General features: G+C 37.5%; 1 protein-coding gene across 19 annotated transcripts in view; it reads right to left on the minus strand.

Moving 5' to 3' along the window:
• Positions 1–18,231, minus strand: part of ADGRV1 (adhesion G protein-coupled receptor V1) — a 310,923-nt gene that overhangs the window by 166,594 nt on the left and 126,098 nt on the right. For 17 of the 19 annotated variants that reach the window (XR_007201087.1, XR_007201088.1, XR_007201086.1 and 14 more), the window contains 3 exons: positions 17,930–18,069; positions 16,807–16,967; positions 11,977–12,077 (listed from right to left, as the gene is read on the minus strand). Coding sequence is in view for 15 of the 19 variants with exons in the window: in XM_048292637.1 (XP_048148594.1) it covers positions 11,977–12,077; positions 16,807–16,967; positions 17,930–18,069 (402 nt within the window). In the remaining 4 variants the exon portion in view is untranslated. Of the gene's footprint in view, positions 1–5,127; positions 5,230–11,976; positions 12,078–14,686; positions 14,754–16,000; positions 16,122–16,806; positions 16,968–17,929; positions 18,070–18,231 lie in introns of those variants that run through there. The other 2 variants (XM_048292643.1, XM_048292644.1) reach the window with 2 other exon arrangements.

Consider the following 18,231-nt stretch of genomic DNA (forward strand, 5'->3'; position numbering starts at 1 on the left):
ATTTCAATCGGAAGCTTTGATTTATAATTTGGAACAATCTGAGTGATATCAATAGAAAACTCTACAAATCCCATTTTGAATTTTAAATCCACCCAGAAATACTAGAATCGCAAGAAGCAAGCTGCTTCCTAGCATATACTTGTCTGATCAGAATGAAATCTACACAGCTCTCTCTGAATTCTCTCATTTGAATGGGGAGTACTGAGCAAGGAGCTGGACCACATGATCTCTAGAGGTCCTCTCATCCTAATTATTCTTTAATTCTGTTCTGTGATTTGGCTATTAACAGCCAGTTAATTTCTACCCTGATGTACACCTACTCAGCAGCTGTATTTGGGTCACTCTCTGTTCATAGTTCTCCTTAAGTCACCTCAAATGCTGCTAAGCACTGGACCAAAAAAACACATGAGAGAAGGAAATTTCACAGACTGATTTGTTTTTAGAATAAACACCAGAAAATGCACAGAAAGAGAAGTGGTCCACTGACAAGAATCATGGAGTTACAACTTTCATGATTTTATACAGAAATGTGAAAACATCAATAACAAATAAAGACAAGGACAAAATTTATGACAATCTTATCACACAGGGGAACCAGTTTCCCATTCCCAAAGTGAATTGAGAATCACTAAGTGCTATGATGACCTATACCAACAACAGAGTCTGAAACAAAAGCAAAGAAACACAAAACACCAATCCCCAAACCTCTAAAATAAACAAAAAACTCATTCTTTCTTTGGGTTTAGTGAGGAAAAAACCTCAGTACCTCTAGGAAAGGAAAGTCAACTCTGAATACAGAGGACATGCTTTTTTTGCTTTTTCAAATGATAAAGTAGATTCTGCAGAACTTTTCCTTATTATTAACAGATTTCTAGACCTGCTGAAGAGTCAGAATTAGTTTTCAAAATTCTGTATCATCTGAGAGTGTAGCAACTGCTACTAATCTGATGGGTTGTGAGAAAGTGAGGGCCATCATGATGTAGAACTGACCACACAGCTGAACAGAAGCTAAAAGCAAATTACAAGAAAAATGTTTGAGTCTCCAGATTTCCATCTGATGTGCAGGGAATTCTTGCTGGGATAGGAAGGGAAAAGAAAACTTACAGTCTGAGACGAGTTTCTAATATTTCTGATTTATCAGCAACACTTGACTTTCCAGAATGGTGCTGTCTGTCACAGGATGTTACTACACAAAGCATTGCAAATCTTAGTTAGAAAGCATTGGCCATATTAAAAATTATGTTCAACAATGTGACCTAGAAAATAACTAATTTTGGGAAAGTTACCACAATTAATCCATCTATCTCATTCCATCTTAAGAAAACTCACTTAATTAGTGAATAAAGGGCAGCTCACAATTTACTAGATTATTGAAAGCATATTACTTGGTAGTTATCAAACAAGAACATATTCTTAATCTCATGAATTTGTCTCTTTCATTTGAAGAAGAAAAGGTACAATGCTTAGTTGAAAGTCTTGACAAGTGGGCATGAAAGAATATTAGGAAGCAGAATGACAAGCCTGAGTTTAGATAACATCCTAACTCCATTTGCTTCAGATTAAAAATGCTGAAAATTAAATTGCAAGGACCCTTTTCATTTATTTTATTCCATAGAACTTCAATACCATTTAAAAACTGTGCTTCTCTCCCCTTAAATAAATGCAGTAAATTCATCTGATGTTTTGAATGCATAATATTGGATCTTGGTTGAAAGCTATCTACTATAGCTACAAATCCTTCAATTTTTTACCTGTAGAGCAGCTCAAAATTAGGACAGTACAAATGAAGTCTTAAAAAGCATTTATTTTTTATAGTTTGGTGTCGTCTCAGTGTTTGACTAAGGTTGTATGATATATCAGATCTGCTAAGCAACAGACATACCTAGGATTATTTAGCATGTTAGGAGAGCATTGCTACAACTTCTTGTGGGTGATTCTTGTGCAGGATTATGAAATAAACCAAGTGAAGCTACAACATTTACGTTTTCATCACTGATGGCAAGTGATGACTTCCAAAGCTGGAGTCATCTGTTGTGTCTATATCTCAATCAACAACCCACAAAAACTTTGAATATTTTGAAAGGGTAATATGATACAACGTTCAGTGAAAAGTTCACGCAGGAAAGTAATCTCCTGGAGCAAATGGCAAGGGGATTCTTTATACCAAAAATTCCTCAGGTTAGTTCTCTTCTTCAAATTTCTATTTATAATGAATAATACATCATTACATACAGTAAGCATCGCAAATAGTGCAACAGTTTATAAACGAATAAAGCTTCAAGTGAGCAACCCATATACAACTATGAACTATGTGGGCAACAAACTACTGAGAAATACTCACATTTATTTGGTTTTACTTTTTAAAAAATGTTTCCAGTTTTGTAGAGCTATATTAACTAATTAGGCACCAACTTTGAAAAGGGAACAACTGTTGTGTTATACAGAGCTAAATGTTAGGAGCATCCTGTAGAATATTGCAACATTTTGAAGATAACATGTAAGTATTTAAGAGGTTTGAAAAATAAAGTGCTCCTTTTTTCCTTTGGTAAGCAGACTTGTCTACTGGAATATGACATTTATCAAACTCAGTAATAACACCAGTGCATGTCAGCATTTCAGACAAAGAATCTTTTGAAGATGCTTTTTCCTGGGGTGAAGCTTAATAAGGACACTTGCAAATAAGGACACTTGTGAAAGCTGGAGGAAAAGGAGATATATGTCTTTGGACAGAAAGGTTATATAGGAAAACTGATATGCTGTGTTTCATCCTCCAAAAGAGAATGGTCTAAATATAAAAATAAAAAAATTAAGCCTGAAAGATCTAAAGCTTCAGCAAATGTTGTGAAAGCTACCGTTGTGTGAAAGCTGACAGCTCTGTGTGTGTGGATGAGTGTCACACACTGCAGCAGGATTTTAGAACAAAAAGCTGTGAACAGCTATCTTCAGAGATGTCTCATCACATTTTATTATTCTTCAATACATACTTTCTGGATGTCTAAACTAGACTGAGCTTAGTAAAAGTTCATTATGAATCTGAAGGAAAATCGTCCAGGCAACAAGAGAATGAGAGCTTGGTGGGACATTCCCAGTGACTTCTGCTTCCAGCCAGAGCCACCCAAGCTTGGACACAGATTCAGTCTGCAGCTATTACTGGGTTTCTAAGGACGGACTTCTTACTTGTATTTGTGATAAAAAGACCAGTTTTCCATTAATGCTTCTAAAGAGAAAATTAACATAGCCTTACATTTGCTTCCTATGTCAGGAATCATCTGTTATTGCAATTAAGAGCAAGTTCACCTTTGATTTTATCTTTTTGCAGTACTGAGCATACGGACACAGAACGGAGACCGAGTAACAGTCTAAATGCCAAAGGTGTCAAAGCTAACTTCATTTAAAACTAATAAAAAAATGCAACCAAGAACACATTAGAGAGAAACATTTCATACAGTTAGAGTAAGGTAAGTGCGACCTTTTGATCACTAATGTAAAGAATTTTTTAACACAGAAGGTGACTGAAGAGCTAATGGTTTAGTCTTACTAATCACATGGTGAATGCCTTTTCATCCAACTTCCTTCTTTGCTTCTATTCCATTCCTTTTCCAGTGAAACTACATTTACACAAGACTTTAAGAAATCAGTCCGATTATAACAAAATATATTTTAACAATTGATAGCATTTACTATCAAATATATCCTGAAAGCTTTTGTTCTTCAAAGGTGGGAAGCTGAGATGCCCAGACTAATAATTATTCTGACAAGATTAGCTGCCATCACATCTGGCCTCAGCTAGAAGTTAGCAATGAGCTGTAACATGCTAATGCCAAATATCAGTCTGTGTAAAGTAAAAGGCAAGGTACAGGTTTATACAAAATATAAGATTAACATATGGATATTGCTTTAACCTGTCCCATGTCAAGGGTAGGACAATGTGTATCACTGTAAGTTAATGACTTGGCAAATGTTCAGATGAGGGTTTAGGAAACATTAACCACCCATCTACCCAAAACTCTGCTCAGATGTGAGTGGCTGCAAGGATCTGTGACAACTGAAGAGCACAGTTAAACGTGAGGATAGATTTTGTTACAGAGCTCTGTCTTTTATCTCCAACGCAGACCTTTTGAAAATGTTCATGTAACCGTCTCCAGTTGTCTGCAAGTACACTGCTGTATCTTGATCACAGATTATACTCAAGCACAATTTGCAATATTTTAAAAATACTTCAGAAGTAACAAATAGCAGTAACTATAGGCCAATTTTAATTATGAATTTACATAGAACATACAGGTCTGTAGATGTACTTTTCAGTTATATATTTCTCTATCTGCCTCTCATTTATGTCGTGCTGAGTCATGCACACCTATGAAAGACATGGTGGGAAGACAAAAAAACTTCTGTATATAAGGTTTAGAGGACTGATGCATCTCCATGGGATGTATGTATACTGTACGCCTACTTGATCCCTCTCTTCCCAACTTTTTTTGCACTGTGGGAACACATTAAAAAGAAATAAAAGGTCACCTGTCCCAAAGCAAGGCTTCTGTTATTGCAGTTAATGGGGTTGTTTGTTTTTTGGGGGTGGGGGGCAGTGTTTTGGTTTTTTTGTTGTTGTTGTGGTTTTTTGTTGTTGTTTTTTTGGGGGGTGTTTGGTGTTGTTTTTGTGGTTTTTTATTTTTCTTTTGGTCTCAAAACCACAAATTATTTACTAACTTACTTTCAAGGCTGAGTTTTCCTGATTTTGAGCCTGGATACTGTAGCGCACAAGAAGCCTAAAAGCTTGCATAAAGAGGTGCCACTCAACCTTGTGTAACAGTGAAAACATTTGTATGTCCCTTTTTTCCCACCTGCTTCTCCACAATGGTGGAAGACCTGTGCTTGGACTGCCTGGAACATGCAGCTCTCTACCACAACCCAGACTAGAGCAGCGTCTGTCCAAAAATACGGCAGGATACAATAAAATGCAAGTTCTTTGGACACTGCAAGGACCAGGGATAAATACTGGGGAGATGGGGGGGAAAGTGCTAACAATTTTCATCAAAATATTTATCCTCTGAGTGGAGCAGACATTTTGTATCCTGGGTAAATGCAATGCTAGGTGCTCATTTGATTCAATTCTGTTTGTTTACTCACAGATAGACAATCTTTAGACTTTGAATTCCTGTGCTTTCCAAGCTACTTCTTGCCAGCTGATCCACAATTATTGACTAAGGGAAGATTCCTATCCCATCTCAGCTGTGAAGTAAAACAATGTAGTTAATTATCTCCTGTACACTTTCTCCCATCTCTGGTCTCTGAGACCCACATAAAATTCTACTATTTCCAGCAAATACTTCAACTATAGAAGTTAATTTCTAATGATGCACATGCCTTGTGCTTAGTTGATTTCTATTCATTCATCTATCCTTGCCCAAAATAAGCTTCCTGGTTTCTTAATTTTTTTTTAAGTGGAAACATGGAAATATAGCACATGATCAACCATCATGATTTGCTAAGCCTTTTTTCATGACTGAACATGGTTTGGGGTTTTTTTCGGCATATGAACATATAAGTTCCTGCTTTCTCCCTCTGGCTAATTTACTCTTTGTTATTCAAACTCTTTGTTAACCATTTCACTCATTATTCACTGCCATTCCCAGGATTTATGGTTTTCATGGGAATTTTTCAGAATCTAATCAGATCTACATCAGTATTAGTGTCTTTCTTTCAAATTATATTTTAAAAAGATTGACATGGGACAATAAAAAAAAAATCTGTCATGTTATAACCTGTTTGTTTAATTCTTATAAATCTCTATAATGTCATTTTCAAATGACGCTTTCTATACCAACAGGGAAAAATGACATAATGAACAAAATCAGATCTACCAGCATATAAAATTCAACCATAGCCTACTGACTAAACAATCAAAAATTACTTAATTAAGCATTATTAAATTAAGCATTATTAAAAAGCATTTAATCATAGTTAACCACAATCATTAGTAAGCTGGTATTTATGACAATCATATTCAATTATTTTCAAAAGCAATCAGAACCCCAGAACACTTAAAACTAAACTTGCCATATGAATCTGGCAAGGTCAGGCTCTGGTTTCATGCATACAAATAATTAATCCAATTAAGTCCTGAAAAGGCCTTGTTAATCTACTGTGTATGGAACATTAGCTGCCTGAAAGTTATGAAATAGGTCATGAGAAAACTGTCAAAAATGGGAAAAAAAGACCCCTTTAAAACTTTCTTGCAGGTGGAAGCAAGCAAAGTGACAGTAGTGGAGAACGAACAGAACTTAGAGATTCAAGGGTTAGTATAATTTTAATTAGCTGTAAAGGAAAACTACTCAAGTGCTATTGTTCATAAAACCCTATAGACTTGTCCTCCAAAAGATAAGCTACATTAAGAATGCTTTGAAAACTTCAGATTAACACAGCACAGCTGTTGCTATGGCCTGAATTTATGGGTAACAGCAACTGCTATAGTCCTTCTCTCCATCAAGGCAGGTTTGAGGAAAGCCTTCAGCAGGGAAAAGAGCAACAGGAGATTTGCTAATTAGGAGAAGTAATAGATAACTACTTTTTTTATTAAAGCAGAATGGCACACATGAGAGGACAAAACAAAGGCAGATGAAGAAAGGAGGCAGAAAATGGGACAAAGCATTGAAAATTTACAATGAAGCATGAAAGAGAGAGAGGCAACAGTATAACCTGTTTCACAGTAAGACACCAAGAATAGCAGTGAATAGGCAACCTGGGATGTTTCTATCTGTTCCTCTCTGTGTGTGGTCCCCAACTGCTTGTGATTTTGGGAAAAAATAGAGTATAATAAAAAGGAGCTGGAAGGCATTAGCTGATAGAAATCTCATATTATACTTTAAAGTGAAAAACAGAACATTTGACTGTTTGCAGTGAGGACAGGAGGTGTGAGGTAATGTAGCAGCATTCTAACATATGTTGCAGCATTGCTCATATATCTGAGTTTTGGCAAACCCTAGGAGGTAATCTGTAAAAAAAGTAACAGCCTGTGCATTAACACTACATGAGAAAAGTGAACAAGGGTGGTAGAAGTAAAATCCCTACAAGTAGCAAAAGTAAAAATATATGGGCACTTCCATAGTGCTAGATTATCAGTGAAAGACCAAAATCCTGTGTTGGCAGATGAAAACAAATAACATAAAATTTAAATTGAATATTTCTGATTTATTTCTTACACTCATTCACCTGGCCCTGACTACTACCTTCTCTTCATGGGATAGAGGTTTTTCAGCTGCTTCTACATGTCCACACTCCCTAGACTGAGACCGTAAAGATAAACTCTTAGAACATCTCCAGAGCCTTTTACTTTTGCCTGAGCTTTAGCTGTAAGTATCCACAAACGGCATCATGTTCATATCAAATCTCTTGGAGCCGCGGCAGCTTGGCACCTGATGGAATTCCACAGGCATATTGGCTCCCTCTGCTGGAGAAAGGGGAATATTCTGCAATAAGGAGTTCTACGAGTAGCCAGTTCCTCAAAAGAAATCCGGGTGATCAGGTAATGATCTGCTGTTGTTTTATGGTAGCAGTCTTTTCCCACTGTTTAATTGTGTATAATATATATTCTAATGATTGGGTATCCCACTTCTCGAAGTAAGGATTTTCTGACTCTCAGATTCTGAAGGACCTCATACACCTTATCTAACACCTGAGGACACCTGAGATCTATGTATGTATGAATCTATCTATCTATAAAATGTCTGCCTATATATATATATAACCAATAAAATTTATAAAGTCATTGAAATCTTGAAATAGATTACAATCGCTTCCACTAAAAATCCACTAAAATGAGCTCCAGCTTTGACTGATTCTTCTTGGATGTTGTGGACTCAAAAAGAGAAACTCAGAGTAATAGAGATTGGCCCACAAAGCCTCATTTATGACAAAATGTACTGCTTTACTTTAAAAACATTCAATTTAGATTAGTCCACTCCAAAATTGTGTTTTATTTAAATGCAATTCCCAAATAGTTCTACTTATAATTAGGTTGAAACTGCTTCTGAAAGAAGCTGCATGAACTGTGCTCTGGCTTGGTGGGAATTACTGAAATCAGCTAGTAAATAATTAAATAATTCCATTTGAAACCTAGTAAGATAGTCACTGGGAGAAAAGGTTTAGGTCCTAATTCTTGCAATGGTAACAAAGAAAGTAAGTGAGACTCCAAGAGTCACTATCTGTTGTATGATATGGCAAAGTGTTTTCAATAGGACTAGGGAACATATATCATATCCCCTGGAACAGCATGACTGTTATAAAGCAACTAAAATTTATTTACTGTGATCATACAAATGTTATTCAGGGAACTGGTGAGAGCAGCTTACCCACATCAACATTTTTACTGACACACCTTTCCCTTCTGACATACCCAACAAGTGTCTCAGCTAGCTGTGTGTTCCAATACTCCAATAGAAGTGAAAATATTTTCTACTTTCCATTCTTAGTAACACCTGTAGAATCTTTCCCTCTATAAATGAGAAATGTTAGACTTTATTATCCCAAAGATAGGAATACTGACATCAAGGGTGGAAGAAGACTATATACCACTCATAATTCTTACTGAAATACTTCACATCACAAAGTAACAGGATGAAACACATTAGCATGGAATCAAATTTCTAAAATGTACACCTCTTCTGGATCACTGTATACAGTTCTTTTGTGTTTCCTCTGTGTTCTCTCAAATCTTATGAGTAAATGCTGATGGTATCTCACCAGCATTATTAGCTGCTGTCAGGTTAGAGCAGCAAATCTCAGGCCTCGAAGACAAAGAAGCAAATTCCCTCACTCTGGGAAACTGGGCTTTAACTTTAAAGTAATGCATAAAAATATTCATTGTTTCCTATTCCATGAAGTTTCATATTTCGTATAGACCTGGAGTTTAGTGAAGCTCTGTACCCTCCCAGCTTCTTCAGAAACAGTCCTTTAACTAGTATTTCCCAGCAGCTGACTAAAAGGCTCAGGCTTACCGTAAGGGAAGACTGAATTAAAAGGAAAACTTCTGTCTACTGCCAGGAGCGAGGCAGGCACTCAGTCACTTACTGCCACGAGATACCCCTCTGGTGGATGGTACAGCGAATCACTCTACACCCCTCGTTTTGGAACATGCTTTGCAAGCTCCCCCTATCCAGGTATATATGTCAATTTCTTTTGGGCTTTGATTATCTATAGGGGAAAATAAGAATTTCCTTATTTTGGAAGAGTTAAGATTAAAAACAGTACAGTAGAAGCACCATTTCAGTGTTTCTGTAGAGATTTCACTTTTATAGGATGGCAGAAGCTACAGGCTGGATGATCATTCATTAATTCATTCATACATATCCTGCTCCTTCATGACCTCTTGGAGATTTTATCACATCTTTAAAATTTATCTTCTGGCAAAATTGTCCAAATCTGAATAAGTCCAAATAATAAAGCCACGATTCTACCAAGGCTGCAGTTTATAAAATAGCGATTTTTTTAAAAAGAAGATGGTATGCACTATTGCTTCTTGAAAAATATAACTGACATGTATGTTTGTATTTTTGCTCAGGTTGAATAACACACAATTTTCAAATATTTAAACAGAGTAAGTATAATTCTTCATCATGCATTTCTATCAAAGTCAATGGTAGGATCAACTTGGCCTGGCAGTTCGGTAGTTATTGCAGTGACAGGTGATGATGCTAAGTGCATCATAGTAGTGCATAAGAAGTTTGGGGACTGGATAAATGAGAAAACATTAATTTTTTGTTTGATAAAAATAGGATGACACAGTTTCCCCTATGCCTTTTTTTTCTATTTGACCACTAGAATTTAATTTTGCTTTGCTGGCCGTAAGAATGGAAGCCCATTTGTACACAATACTTGCTATAAGCAGATTGTGAATGATCAAATATTCCAGAGAAGTGGCTACTGCATATATGAAAAGCTGCTCAATAGTGCACTCACAAAAAGTCTAAATAGAGAATTTAGCATAAATTCATGTATTTGTAATACTGAGCATGTACTGTGGAAATGGCCCCTGAAATTTAATGTGGACGAGATGCATCAAGCTGAGTATATACAAAAAAGTCATGTATAAAGTGCTTATTCATGCATTCTGTCTGGGAATTCTCAGGCAAAGCACAGTAGCCATCCCAATGGTTCCTATTAAGTTTGTAATCGAGGTTTATAGCTCTGAAAAAAGAATTTTATTGACTACTATGACAGTATTGAGACACTGTGAAGTATGTTCTCATTTAACTTTAATTTTTTGCATACTCAAAAATTCACCTAAATTTACTTCAAAACTAAAAATCTCAGCCCAGTAATTTTTTCCTTCATGCATTTAGGATATTGTTAAATGAACTTATGTTCAAAAGGAATAAAAAATATTTCGCAAATATCCTAGTCTTTTATGTTTTTCCAATGAGTTTCACTAAACACATGGTGAAACATCCACTCTTGAATGCTTTACAAGTGCTCCATTAATTCTGGCAGCCCTGGACACACCAAGAACGAAATGAAGGTTGAATGTTGCGAATCACCATTCCCCATCACTGACAGAGAAATGAGCTATTGTGAGCAACTACAAAGCAGGCACAGCCTTGGAACAGCAAGTTCCTGAGCAATGTGCTGAAAAGGTTTGACTGCCATCTACAGACATGAGTAACTAGTGCACTGGTAGCAATTTAAAAAGAACCCCTGAAGTACAAACCTAATAAACACCTTGCGCAGATACAAGATGAAAACTAATTATTTATGGATGTATAAAACAGAGGAGCTACCGTGAAAAACTTCCCGGTTTTATTTTTTTTTCTGGTAAAAATATAAACAAATGGAGAAAGATCAGCTTTCTTCATTCTGTAGAGTGGCTAGAGAGCTAATAGTTACAAATCCGGTGTCTAGTGCTGCCTAAAGATTAGAAGATAGAAATAAAAAATACTAACATTTTCTTTGTATTTAAACTATGAATTATTAAGTGCTGATTTTTAAGTAGTAAGTTCTCATTTAAAACTGTCTTAAATAGCTCCTCTCATACAGAGTCAATAGTCAGCAAACCCACAACATTTTTAATTACATTGTAAATTTCTAATCACATATATAGTGACCAAATGCTTGTATGTGGGTACAGCTGTACATACACCATCTACGTAGAGTTTTCTGTTAAATTTTAGCTTCCTAATCAGGCTAGTTCACAATAGGCCAACATACCACAACACAACTCTATAAAGATTTTCTTCCACCTGTTCAGAACACCTAGCACAGTAGTTCAGTTCTCCCTTGTCAAACACTCTCTTTTCACTCTGCCTTAAAGCCACTTTCTTTTCTTTGACAGCTGCTGCCAAACTGTCTTTACTTCCTCTCCAAACTTGCTCACTAGTTAAGCAGTTACCCCGCTAAAATCCTCTTTCAAAAATTTTGTTCTAAACTTTCAAAATCACTGCATGGCAAAAGAAAAAGAGATTAGGAGAGCCATGTATTTCAAGGATTGAGGATGAATGACAAAATTACTTAGAACCATACAAACTGTACCTCTATAATTAAAATTATTACATTTACACACCACACGGAAATGTTCTCAGGAATTATTCTTCACAGATCAGAATTACATATAAAAGTTAAAATGCAGTGTATTTAAACAAAAAACAGGTCACAGACAGAAAAGCCTGTGGGCCCAAACATAAGACAACTTTCAAAATCCTTCAGAAGTTAGAATTGAGCACAGCATTCTATACATGGGACTATCTTCTCACATTGCTGCATCATCCATCGGTTCTCATTAAATATTCTCAGACAGTGTGTAATTCCAGTTGAATTCCCAACACAGAATATGAATATTGGATTGATTTTAAGTGTCGTATGTTGAAACTTTACATTTTCCCAAAATGTTCAGACTTCAGGTCTGTTCAGACATGCCCATGAAAGTGAAGAAAAGAAAAGCAAACATGTACTCACTCCACATTTTGAGACTTCAGCCTTTTTTCTTACCTGAGTACCCAAACAAGCAACCATCATATGAGTGAGAAGTTTAGCGGCAAACATGGCACACCTGGTGCAGAAAAGGTGGGAGATGATAGCCAAAGTAAAACCTACATAGAAATGACAATGAAAAAAGAAGAAAAAAGAAAAAAAAAGAAGGAAAATTTAAGCTTAGGCTAATAAACTGTGCTATATATCCAGCAGATATCTCTCAAAGGTGCAGATCACTTAATAAAAACCAAACAAACAAACCTTACAGAGAGTATGTCCATTTTGGTTGACACTGAGATCACTCATGAGTTTATCTCAAATACTAACATGTATTTAATGTTCCCATAGGCTTGGGACCTAAAATAATTTCATGATGTAAACAAACCATTTTTGAAAAGTGTTTTTTGGTGTAATTTTCTGCACGAAATGGGTGATTGTCATAATAGTTATATATAAAGCAAAGGTAACTGTTCAGTGTTCATATTACTGTGTCCAAAAAATGTTTTTAGAAACAATTACATAAAAAATGCCTCCTGTTGGGTAGCACTGTTTTAGCAGATAGCTAAACCTTCTAAATGCCAATCTCCCATTTCATCTGTGTTGGGCATAAAAATCTATTATAGCAGTAGTCAGAAAGAATGACACCGCTTTTCATTTCACTAATTAATTGTAAACATGAACAGAACAAAAATGGAAAAGGCCCCTTTCCTACCAGTAAGTAGTTCCTGGGAAAAGAACCCTAGGAAAGTTAAGCCACCAAGGAAAACACTGCTAAATCTAAGAGTTAATTAGAGTTAACCGTGAGCTTTCACACCTCACTCAGGGCAGGAATTTGGGTAATTAAGGCAGATCTTTTATCCTCTATTGAGACTGATTATTTGTTCAGCTACCAGTATTTGTAAGAGATGAGTGAAAGAAATAATTGCTAAAAGTATTGTTTCTAAATATTTCAAAAATTATTTAGTGATATTTAAACAACTATACATGTTCTCTCCTTTTTCTTTTTTTTTTAATATTCTTCATACCTACGTGGAAATGTCAAGAGAAATGAATAATATCCCTATCACTCTAAAAATAAAGCAATTTGTCACTTAAAAGATTCATTTAAATCTAGTAATCTATATCATCACATCTTCAACAAGCCAAAAAAGCTGAAAGGCATCAGAAAGCATTTGCCTCAAGTTCAAAGTAAACCCTTAACCAAGCTAAACTATTTTTACTTTCAAAACACATTCTTATGACTACAGTAAATGACCAGTTCTGAACAATTATCTGTATCTTAATTGATTCAAATTCAGCAAAATATTTTCTTAACTTTTGCATATTTTTTTTTCTTCAGTTTTTGTTGCATTTTCCATTCTACAGCATTTTTTTTCATCAACATACTTCTTTTTCCCTGCAATTGTATTTTAAAATCTGCTTATTTTTATGTGCTAAAATCTCGTTTTATTATTGTTAAATATAACCATCAATCTGTGTGGAGCAGAAAAACTGAGAGGTTCTCCCTCTTTCTCTGTCTTCATTTTCTTTGGCTGAGGTTTTAAAAAAAATAAGACTAGATTTAATCTGTTACGGCAGTTTGCTAGGTAGGGATACATAATTGATTTAGCTGCATGCAGGATTTTTGTTACTCATATAGTGATGATCTAGTACAGAAGTCATAAATCTCACAAGGAGCACACCAGCCCCCCATTTAAGGGGATTAAAGTCAGCCAAGAATTCCCTTTAGCATGTTTTCTTAGTAAGCCCATTACTCTTAGCGCCTATAAATGCAAGAGGTCATTTCCAACCTAAATAATTCTATAGTTCTAAGAAAAATTTACTTTAATTTGTGATTGCTGCAACATACTAGTAAACCAGCTGCAATCTGGAAAGCTCCTTCAGAAGTCGAGTTTAGAATTTAGATCCCTTGCTTCCTGCCTGGTATTTTGGGGCTTAGGCTGTTGAGGCTGCTAACAAAGAGAGTCATGTTCCTCACAGGTTGAACTCTTCAGGGTTTTTTCCCAAGATGTTGGGTAGCAGTTAGGCAGCAGAGTGTAATGGAATCTATCTCCCCCAAGCTATTACTTCTGAGTGTAAATTCCAGATAAAATGGTCAAAAAAATTTGACAAAGAGGATGACTGTACTGCTGCTAGCAACACAGATGAATTTAAGATTTTTAAGTTTCTTCCCCCAAATGAATGACATCTCTTTTCATTAAAGCGCCTCAGGGAAACAGCCACTCAGGCGATCAAGGGGTGTGCCAGGACCATTTGCAGGAGATTTAAACGGCTCTGGGGAGCCTGGTGACCCAGACCAGGCAAACAGGGGCGTGGCACGGCAGTTTGCTCAGCGGTTTGCACAGGAGGGGTGCAGTTGTTCTCCTGGCGGTGGGTGGTATGTTAGATGGGTGTGTTTTGGTTGTGTTTTTTGGGGTGTTTTTCCCCCAACTTGACTAGATCCAGCAATGGGTTACAAATGATCAAAAGTCATTGCTGCTGCTGCCAGCAAAAGTGTGCTAACCCAAGCAGAGTCCCCCAAGGACACAGTTGTCCAGACCCCTGGCTGCAGGGAGTGTCTGAGCCTGGGGGCAGTACCAGAGGACAGTGCAAAAGACACCGGTGTGTGGTGTGAGCAGGTGAATGATCTGCTCTGTCTGGTGGCAGGGCTTAAGGAAGAACTGGGAAGGCTGAGGAGTGTTAGGGAGAGTGAAAGAGAAATAGACTTGTGGACTTACAGCCTTGCAAACCTGCAAGAAGCTCAGCAGGAGTCAGAGGAGCCCTGACCATCTTACCATCAGGCAGAAGGAGGAGACCTAGCAGATGGGGGGAATGGAAATGGGTACCCAATCAGAGAGGTTGTAAAATTCCCTCCTGACCCCCATCACCCTCCCAGGTGCCGTTACAGAGTGGGTACGAGGCCCTGGGTCCAGAGGGTCAGGCAGATGACACTAAAGAAAAACATCTGTCTGGAGAATCTTCCACCTGCACTTCGTCTGTCAGATGCATCACAGCCTCAGGAATTAAGAATAAAAGAAGGATAGTTGTAGTAGGTGATTCCCTTCTGAGGGGAGCTGAGAGCCCTGTATGTCAACCAGACCCATGCCACAGTGAAGTCTGATGCCTTCCTGGGGCCCAGGTATGGGATATCACCAGGAGACTCCCTGAAATAATTCAGCCCTCTGATTATTACCCACTGCTGGATGTCCAGATTGGCAGGGATGAGGTTGACAAGAAGGGGGTACCAGGGTCATTAAAAAGGATGTCAGGGCTCTGGATTGACTGGTTGATGGGGCAGGAGCACAGGTGTTGTTCTGCTCAGTTCCTTCAGGAGCAGGGATGAAAAATGAAAGGAACAGGAAAACCCATGTTATCAATGCATGGTTTAAGGGCTGGTGTAATCAGAATTTTGGTTTCTTTACCACGGGCAATTTTTACAGCACCAGGCCTTCTTGAGTCAGATGGGCTCCATCTGTCTAACAAGGGCAAAAGGATTCTAGCCCATGAGTTGGCAGGGCTGACTGAGAGGGCTTTAAACCAGGTTTGAAGAGGGAAGGGGATGAAACCAGGCTTCGTAGAGATGAGCCCAAGGGTGGTAAGCCCGAGTCAGGGGTAAAGTTAGCAGCCCAGCTGAAGTGCCTTTACACTGATGCAGGCAGCATGGGTAACAAACAAGAGGAGCTGAAGCCATGGGACAGCAGGAAAGCTGTGACATAGTCACCATCACAGAAATGTGGCGGCATGACTCGCATGACTGGAGCGCCGCAGTGGGTGGCTGCAAGCTCTTCACAAGAGACAGGTGAGGCAGGAGAGGTGGGCGGGTGGCTCTGTATGTTAGGGAGGCTCTCAACACCATGGAGCTGGAGATCAATGACAAAAAGATCAAGTACCATGGGTAAGAATCAGGGGAAGGCCAGCAAGGCTGACATTCTGGTGGGAGTCTCTTATAGACCAGCCAACCAGAATGAAGAGATTATTCTATAAGCATTATTCTACAAGCAGCTGGAGGGTGTTTCAAGATCGCCAGCCCTTGTTCTTGTAGGGGATTTAACCTGCCAGATACCTGCTGGGAGCTCAGCACAGTGGGAAAGAGGCAGTCCAGGAGATTCTTGGAATGTGTGGAGGAGAGCTTCTTGTCACAGCTGGTGAGCGAGCGTGCCAGGGGTGGGGCTCTGCTAGGCCTGCTGTTTGCCAACAGAGAGGAGCTGGTGGGAGACGTGGTGGTCAGAGGCCGTCTGGGGCACAGTGACCATGACATTCATGAAAAGAACCACGAGTTTTCAATGTTCAGTGAAACAAAGATATTGAAACTTCAGTAAAGCTTTTACACTAGACTTTCAGAGGGTGAAATTCAGGATGCTGTTTTGGAGAGTACCTTGGGAAACAGCCCTCAAAAACAAAGGGGTCCTGGAAGGAGGGACATACTTCAAGAAATAAATCTTGAAGGCATAGGAGCAGGCCGTCCCTATGTGCCACAAGGTGGACCAGTGGGGATTAGAATGGGCTACCCAGGGAGGTGGTGGAGTCACCACCCTTGGAGGTGTTTAAGAAAAGACTGGATGTGGCACACAGTCCCATCATCTAGTTGGCAAGGTGGCATTAGGTCGTAGGTTGGACTTGATGACCTCAAAAATCTTTTCCAACCTAGTTGATTCTGTGATATTTATATGCTTGACATTTTTTTCCAGTGGCAAAATTTGTCAGTGGGCAAATATCAGACAAGATTTCACCTTTAATGACATGAAGTTAGTCAATATTCCTTCAATATTCCACTAAATAAAAAGATTGTCATCAGCTACCAAAAGTGTTAATAATCAATCAGTGGTCATCAGTGATTATTAATGGGAAAACTGTCTTAAATGAACTGACCTGAAATGCAGATGAATCCAGAAGAAAAAAAAGCCTCGTTGTATGAAGATAAGTTATCTGTTTGGGCATAAACTGCATAAATGGACATATGAGAACAGGAGCATTCCACATAATCTGATTTGTCGTCAACCACCTTGCAGAATCCGCTATCAGACAGCCAGCTGCAAAACAAGTTTCACAGAGTTGGAAATGGACTTGTGTAATTCACATGGTAAGCAGGCTTGAAAACTTTTGTTGTATTCCTGAAATACCAAGTTCCCTAAACTATTCAGTAGGTGTTTTCTGTAATCTTTCATGTGTAGTGCTCAGAAGAGCATATTTACATGAGATTAAAATATTGTTTATAGCTTTTTAATGTGTTTTTTTAAATCTTTGTAAATGTATTAACATTTTTTTCACTAGAGAATTTTTGTGCCCATGTTTTTAAAATCTCTGCCAGATTTTTAGGTCTGTCTGACTTTTCAAATTGTTTTTTACTTAACTTTGCTCAATACCCTGTTATGGAGAACATTTTATACTGCTATTTGTTGCTTTGAAACTAAAATTCAGGTTTTGTTTTGGTTTTTTTTCAGTATTGCTGAAGTGGTTTTGAAAAAGGGTGAAGCATACCACAGATGATAACCTAAGCCATTTCTACTGGAAATTGTGCACAGATTAAAGGAAAGCATACAGGGAAATTCTGGTGCATCTCCTCCTGAAGAGAAATAGTTTGTATCAACAGCAGGCTGGTATTATCCAGTTGGTCTAATGAAATTGAACCTAAACCAACTATACTTCAACAGGATACAGAACACAATTATCTCCAATTTCATTAACATATTCATTGATGCAGTTCTGGGATTTATAGCCTGTCACTGTAACCTAATGCATCATTATACAATCTAAATGGTATTTTGATGAAAAAAAGCCAGGGGCAGAAGTCTGAGAAATATCTGAGCCAGAATAACTACTCGTTTTATTATAAGAAAAGTTTTATGTACTGGTAAAATGGCCAGAAAAATTAAGGAAAAAGACATGAAATGGATCAATTTTATACTTGCAAATTATTTAACTGGAGTTATCATATCTTAAACAAATACATGGATTCATGGTAGAAATTGGAAAACTAAACACAGTAATAAACCTTTCAGCAGCTTGATTCCAGAGGAGACATAGAGACTTCTGTGGAACAATCCGATTTCCTTTAGCATAAATACGATAAATGACTTCATTGTTATCTTTCAAAGGTAGTGAACTCTGACCCTGCAAGCTCATTGAAAAAACCTGAAACAACATGTACAATGTAAAGATAAATTTAATATTAAGATTCAACACAGTGTTCATTTTAATCACAGACAACCATAAAAATGTTCACTTTATTTTAAATACATATGTGGTATTTTGAGCAATATCTAGGTTTAAATAAATTATTGAAAAAAAATTGCA

The sequence above is a fragment of the Corvus hawaiiensis genome, chromosome Z, assembly GCF_020740725.1.
Source record: "Corvus hawaiiensis isolate bCorHaw1 chromosome Z, bCorHaw1.pri.cur, whole genome shotgun sequence".
In the NCBI taxonomy this organism is placed as follows: domain Eukaryota; kingdom Metazoa; phylum Chordata; class Aves; order Passeriformes; family Corvidae; genus Corvus; species Corvus hawaiiensis.